Consider the following 7,245-nt stretch of genomic DNA (forward strand, 5'->3'; position numbering starts at 1 on the left):
GAGAGGCCATGCTTTTTTGACTAAAACATTATTTTTAGAATAAAAATAATGTTGCTTTGAAAACAGCTTTTTGACTTTTGATGTTTTAGCATTGAAAGCATTTCTGTCCTTTCTTTGACATTTCTTCATTGATCTTGGATGGTACATTATCTGTCTTGAGTCTTGAGTGTAGCTAGAGGAGGTTGGAGAAGATTTGAATCGAATTGCAGACTGAAACAGAGAGGATGCAAGGCTGCTGTTGATGTGCAGAAAACGGAGAATGATTAACGTTCTTGGTTTTATCAGTTTGAACGTTCTTGAGCTTCAATAATCATTCTGGAGTTCCTGTTTTGAATGTTCTGTATTTCCTTTGTTCTTGTCTTGTCATATACCCAGTTTGATCAAGTTTTCTTGACATTTGAATTTTGGAGTTCTTAAGCCGTCATGACTTTTGTCCATCTTTGAACCCTTTGATCTTTGTGATCAACTAGCCTTTTTGAGTTTGGATGAATCCTACTTGTTCCTTTCCATGTACTGATTAGATATGAACACATTTCCAGGACAGATTCTTTGTTAACGATGTAGATAAACTTTGAACAACATGCTGTGATAGATAATTCGGTGAAGCTGAAGATCATTCTCTGTTTATGATGCAGAATGATCTTGTTGTTGTCTTTTCTTTGTATTTGCTTGATTCTGCTCTTAATTAAAACCACTCAAGAACACAAGTTAAATTAACATAACATTTAGAATCATAATTAACATTCTTAATTAACCTTTGTTTATTTTCATCAAAACTTTAAAATAGAGAGTTTGTCTCAACACCCAAGTGCCAAGAAAACAGTACCTCGTACTTGAACATGGAATGCATATTTTCAAATGAGTTGAATGACATTTTCGTAAATATGAAGAAAAACCTTGGCATTTCTCAAATGAATTTTCCAACGGTCATAAAAGGCTTGGCTTATGAAATGAACATCACAAGACCTCTATAAATTGCAGCAAGCTGATCTTCATCAACACACAACACATTGCATTAAAAAAGATCAAAGATCTTAAAGCTTTCAAGAAGCAACATCCATTATATCTTCATACTTTCTACAAATCCTACATTAGATATTTGTTAATCTTTTGAGAAAGTATTTAGAATCAATCACTCTCTTATCACATTGTAATTTCCATGTGAGGTACATTTGGAAATATTTGAAATCTGATTGTAAGCTTGGTGAAGCTTGAAAATATACAAGTTGTAATCATCCTCGGTCAGAGGTTGATCTGTTTTGAACATTAGTGAAATCTCACAAGGGTGTGAGGACTGGAAGTAACCATCTTTGGGTGAACCAGTATAAAAACAGTGTGTGTCAATCTTATATTTCTCCTTCACTCTTTAACTCGTTTCTAATCTGAAGGTTTTGAAAAACCCATCCTCGGGCTTGCCATCCTCTGCAAGAGGATAGTTTTTAAAACACGTGAAAATGATTTTTAAACAGCAAAATCCCTATTCAACCCCCCTTTTAGTGATATTTAGCTACATCAAATTTTACTCCAATGAGAGATTTCATTGTTTACTTTCTTTATTTATAAAATATCTCATTTATCTCTCATTTACAGATGATTTAATTTGAATCAATTTTTATATATGAAAATTACAATTTTAAAAATATATATTAATATTATATATAAAAATATGCTAATGTAGTAGGTTTGATATAAAATATTAATTTTAATACACTAAAATTTAAATTGCAAAGTAACAATGACCTATTATGTTATAAATATATTAAATAAATAAAAAATAGATTAAATAAAACTACAAAGTATTATTAGGAACCCCTAAAAAAGGTGTTATTAGGAAATAATTTAAAATCAATAAATAATATATAATTGCAATATACAAATAAAAAATAAAAAAGTTTATGTTTAAATTTATTTTTAGTCACTATGAAATTTTAATATTTTTATTTTAGTCCTTGTAAAAATATAAATATAACTTTTATAGAGCAATTTTTTTATCTCATTGTAAATATGCTTGGAAAAAATTATTGAAAAATTTATTTTGATTTAACAATAGAGACTAAAATCACATTTGTAATAATTTTGTATAAATTAGATATGCCACTACAAGAAAAACTGTTATTACCTACGGCAAATTTTATCTTTACCCACGGACTATCCGTAGGTAACGTAAAATTACCTACGGAATACCCACGGACACGAGTTCGTAGCTAAATCGCTCGTAGGAAAATATTTACCGACGGACAAGCTATGGGACACACTTACCTAGGGATTGTCCGTGGGTAATATGACCCACTGAGTCTCCGTGGGTAACGTTACTCATAGATTTGCCGTAGATAAAATAGTAGATAGTTATCGACAGAAAAGTCGTAGGTTACATTACCCACGGATCATCCGTGACAAGTCTAATATTTTATATTTAATATTGATAATTTTATCCATGAATTGTCCGTGGGTAATGTAACCTACTTGGTTTTCGAATTATTTTTCCAAATTTAACACAGAAAGAAGCTATTGGCATTGAGTAGATATTTTTTCTGGCGAACATCCCGACACTAATTAAATTTCACAGAAAAATTAACATGAATAATGAGGAAAAAACAACTATTTATTGCAAAGTGGTAGCCATTGTTGGAGACCTGGAAAAAGAATATGCATATTATTTGAACTGCCAAATCACTAGAAAATCAGTATTTATTCACATGTAGAATTGTCATTAACAAAATATTTTGAATAAGTAAAGCATAATGCAAATCTAAATGAAATGAGAACCTGGTTTTGCATCTGGGAATTCTCTAGGTGTATAGACAATGGTCCCAAAGCTTGATGTATTTGAAACAGAATCCTCATGGAAGTGTTCAACAGACTCAGGAATGGCTACTGGTGGATGAGTAGAATCTTTACCAGTTTGCTCATTAACCACTAAAAAAGCATCAACTAGTGCATTTGCAAATTCAAGGTCATTAATATGATGGGGATACACCTTTACCTGCACAGTACAAAACTTTTGACCTTAAAATGTCTTCCTAGCAACAAGTAAAATAAAACCCAAGCAAAATTGAAACTTTACAGTTCACAAATACCTGTCGATTATCATCAGTCTGAATAAGCCTTTGTAATTCGTGGAGAAGAGTATCAGTTGCCTCTGGATCATAAAAAGGATTACCTGGTGCATCTAAAGCAGATATACCTTTTTCTGGAAGGCAAACACAAATCTTAGAAGATGAACTGTTCAGTTTATTTGCTATGAAATCAGCAAATTTTCTGTTCTCATCCACTGTTGTTCGCATGAGTGAAACCTGGAAAGAGAATCAACTGATTTATTAGATTAGCACGACAAAATCAGCCATTTCAACAAGTCAAACATTTTTAATTCCAGTGAATTATAAAATGCATTTTGAGTAGTCCAATATAACATCACTGATAAATCTTGCTTTGGTCAAAGTTGTGGGATAGAGGGAAATATATGATCAATATGGGTAATAAAAGTGATATAGTAATCATGGCAGATATGAGTAGTTTTCAAGCAAAAGCAAAACAGAACACCTTAGTCATGTAGTGTAGTCATCACCTAGTCACCTGATTATTGTGTTCGTATATATTTCTCTGCTGGAAATTCTGTGGTATGGTATCTTTTGCTCCAAAGTTAACCATGTCTAATGCTCCCACACTCAGGACCAGGGGGATTTTCTTCTCTATTATAACATCAAAGCGAGAACTGTCACAAGCCATTACGCCTCCAACTATGTAGTCTGCTACCTCTGTTGTTGTGATGTCCAAAACACCCTAAGCAAAATAGAAGAAAGGAATATGTATAAAAAATACAAATAGAGGTAGGAATGCATAAAGAAGAATCTGAATCGAAACAAACAGAATACAAGCAACTCCACAAAGCTCATCCAAGTTAAGTATCTGCTTTCCCAAAATAGCCTATGTATACACACACACAAATTCAGTTGCTTCCCTTTTTCCGGTAATAAAATCTGCCATATTCCTAAATATCAGAATCAAGCATTTTTCATAGAGAGGCAGCCAGAATAGAGAGGCAGCCAGAATCAAGCATTTTTCATAGGTATCTTTATTTATGAGTTATATATATATGTCCATTCATTCTATTCTATTTTTCCAGGCATATATTCAGCAACTTGAATCAAGCAGGATTAGGCTTAATCAGATGGAACAAGAACTAACACATGCTAGAAATCAACAGTTAAACATGAACACAATACCTAACTATCCTAATTGAACATGAACAGCAACCAAGTTCTCTCAGACTCACCATCAGTTCTCAGATTCAACAGTTAACTCACATAACAACTACATGTAAATAAACAATGAAACTGAACACAATACCTAATATCAAGATGTAAATAAACAATAAAAATGCAACAGTTAAATGATACAACTTTCAATACAATATTTCTAAATTTCGATCATTAACAAGACAAGCAGAGTACAGATATTAATTAACCAAGTCAATTACAATTGATAGGGCTCTTCAAAGACAAGCAGAGTATCATAAAGTCACGCAAACAAAAATTATAAGATATACAACCATCATATTACTCTTGAAGTAGGGGAGTACAGAGGGATGAAACAGGAGAAAAAAGAATAAATTTTCAAGGATAGCCTTAGATTTTGAGTATACCTTAGTTCAAAAAAATAGAATTATAAGTTGAAGATTGAAGATTGCAAAGACAACAATTAAATATCTAACTCATTTCTATAAAACTAACCAACTTATAAGGTAAAAAATTGTGCATATTTTATAAATAATTAGGCTCTATCTATCTCTAAACAATGTATGACTTAGATTTTTCTCCGACAAGTAAAAACAATGGAAAAAGCATAATGCATAAATGCAATGCAGAACAACAGAGCCTGCGAACTGTAAATAAACAGAATCATAACAGAACCAACATATTTTTAACACAAAACTTGTGTATGTTTATTAGATCATTAATTATTTAAAAGTAAATGAAAGTTAAACATTTGATAACGATCATTAATTTGCCTATGTTGCTCAGCTTCTAAGAAGACAAGCTCAGCTCAAATCTGACACTGTGCCTAAACTCCGGGCAGCACTGCCCAACCTGCCTGAACAACTTATCCATGAGATGACGAAACCGCCTTTGAGGTCTTATGACCCTAATCTCATCCAAGACCCCACTATTTACAGGTCATCTTCTCACAAACCCCACTTTTCTTTTAATTATTGCTATTGTTATTAGATTGCATTCAACTAATTACTCATTAAATCTTCAATTTTGTTAACTGAGACTAAAAATTGATCCCTAGAATTTAAAATTCATTCTCCATCATTACTTCAAGTGAAAATGAAAACCGGAAACATGGAAAGTAAACAGGCTGATTGATGAATAAACAAACACTTGGTAATTTCGGATTGAATACCTTGAAGGCAGCAGCATAAGCAGCTTGTAAATTAGACATTCCTTCAAAAGGCATGCGATTTGTTAGTAGCTCCCACAAAACAATCCCAAAGCTATACACATCAACCTTGTTGTTATAGTGCTTTTTCTCTCCCTGGCGCAATGTTACGGTACTGTACAACTGTAAAAACAAAGCTCTATTCAGTCGATAAAACACACTGACTCACTGGTGCACTTTTTTGGATAGTTGTCTTTCAATACAAATTGGGGCTTTTTCAGTAAGACTCGATTTCAGTAAAAATTGATTTCAGAAAATGAAAAGATATTAAAGGAAGATAACTTACCTTAAGAGATAGCAATCATCACGGCGGAGCGAAGCAGGGATGCGGAGGGTTCGGACAAGAAGAAGGAGCGAAGCAAAGCAGCTCGAACTTGGGATGCAGAGGAACGAGACGGGCTTTGGGATGCGGAGGAACGAGACGGGCTTTGGGATGCGGATGAGCTTAGGGCTCATACGATTCGGACAAGAAGAAGGGAGGGAAGAAGGGCTCTCATACGATTCAGACAAGAAGAAGGGAGATTCAGACAAGAAGAAGGGAGGGAAGAAGGCGATTCGGACAAGAAGAAGGGGTTAGGGCTCATACGATTTCTGGGTTTACCTTGTACAATTTCTGGGTATGAGAAATTTCTGGGTATTGAGAAATTTCTGGGTTCTGGAAGGCAGCCTATGTTAACTTGATAAAATTAATTTAGTTTCTGTTGGGGACCTTTTTTAAAAAATTAAACAGAAATTTTTTATAAAAAATAGACATTACCTACGGATAAGCCGTAGGAAAAATAATACGAAAATTTTTGACAAAATTTAAGTTAGGATTGTATTTTTTTTTCATTACCCACAGATATTTTTAATTTTACCCACGGAATTACCGTGGTAACTAATTAAAAAAAAGAAAATTATTTTATACAACAATACACACGGTTTTTCCGTGGGTAACAACTAATTTTCCCACGGATTCTGATCCGTGGCTAATTTTCCGTAGGTATACAAATGTTTTCTTGTAGTGTGCCCTAAAATTAAAATATTGAACTTTTATTAAGACTAGTAGCATATTTAATTTAAAATTTTATGATTTAGTTTGATTTAAGTTTTAAAAAAAAATTAATAACATAATTTTGCATAGCTTTTACTAAATAACATCTAAAAATATCTTTTAATATTTGATTTTGTACACTTTTTAATTTTTTTAGATTAATTTACGACTTAATTTAGATTGTTTCGATATTAATCTCTCTACCTTTAAAGTTCATAAAATATGTACTATGTAAATTTGACTTTTTATTTTTACTTTATCTTAATTCTTTCAATTAAAAGTAATTTTATTGAAAGTATATCATAAATTAAATGAAGATATCTCTTCCAACAAAAAATTACTTTATTGCCATGTTGCTGTAAATTTGACTAATTCTACGTAGCTCACACTCACATGATAGACACCAAAATAATATTTTATTATTTAAAATCTTTTAAGAAATCAAATACTTCTTTCAATTGTAATTATACATGATACAAATGAGTCAATGATGCAATAGCGTCACCAGATACAATAAAATAAAATAAAATTCTTAATATTGCTTACGTTATCCGAATATATTCATTGCTTTTGTTTTTTATACATATTATAAAGAATAAAGTTAATAATTAATTATTAATTATTATGCTAGTATTTTTTTTTCTTCATTTAAATTTAACTAATAAATTTGATTCAATTATAAATTTAAATTAATTCAAGTGTGTTATTATTGTTAACTATTTTATAACTTTTAATTTTTCTTTTGGAATCCAATAAGGTCTAAGCTCGAA

At 31.6% G+C, this 7,245-nt stretch overlaps 1 protein-coding gene across 1 annotated transcript; it reads right to left on the bottom strand.

Moving 5' to 3' along the window:
• Positions 1-2,666: 2,666 nt before the first annotated feature.
• Positions 2,667-3,908, bottom strand: LOC101510988 (toMV susceptible protein tm-1(GCR26)-like). The gene is made up of 2 exons (XM_073364449.1): positions 3,078-3,908; positions 2,667-2,983 (listed from the first exon to the last, which is right to left on the bottom strand). The coding sequence occupies exons 1-2, from the start codon at positions 3,282-3,284 to the stop codon at positions 2,750-2,752; spliced, it is 441 nt and encodes a 146-aa protein (XP_073220550.1). The 5' UTR covers positions 3,285-3,908; the 3' UTR covers positions 2,667-2,749.
• Positions 3,909-7,245: the final 3,337 nt, after the last annotated feature.

Source organism: Cicer arietinum, chromosome 8, assembly GCF_000331145.2.
Source record: "Cicer arietinum cultivar CDC Frontier isolate Library 1 chromosome 8, Cicar.CDCFrontier_v2.0, whole genome shotgun sequence".
NCBI lineage: Eukaryota > Viridiplantae > Streptophyta > Magnoliopsida > Fabales > Fabaceae > Cicer > Cicer arietinum.

What these genes read in the sequence shown, in the direction of transcription:
- LOC101510988 (XM_073364449.1), bottom strand. Translation starts at nt 3,284, where the DNA reads ATGCGAACAACAGTGGATGAGAACAGAAAATTTGCTGATTTCATAGCA. An exon ending in AGACTGATGATAATCGACAG is followed by an intron (nt 2,984 to 3,077) that starts GTATTTGTGAAC and finishes TGTACTGTGCAG; the next exon opens with GTAAAGGTGTATCCCCATCA.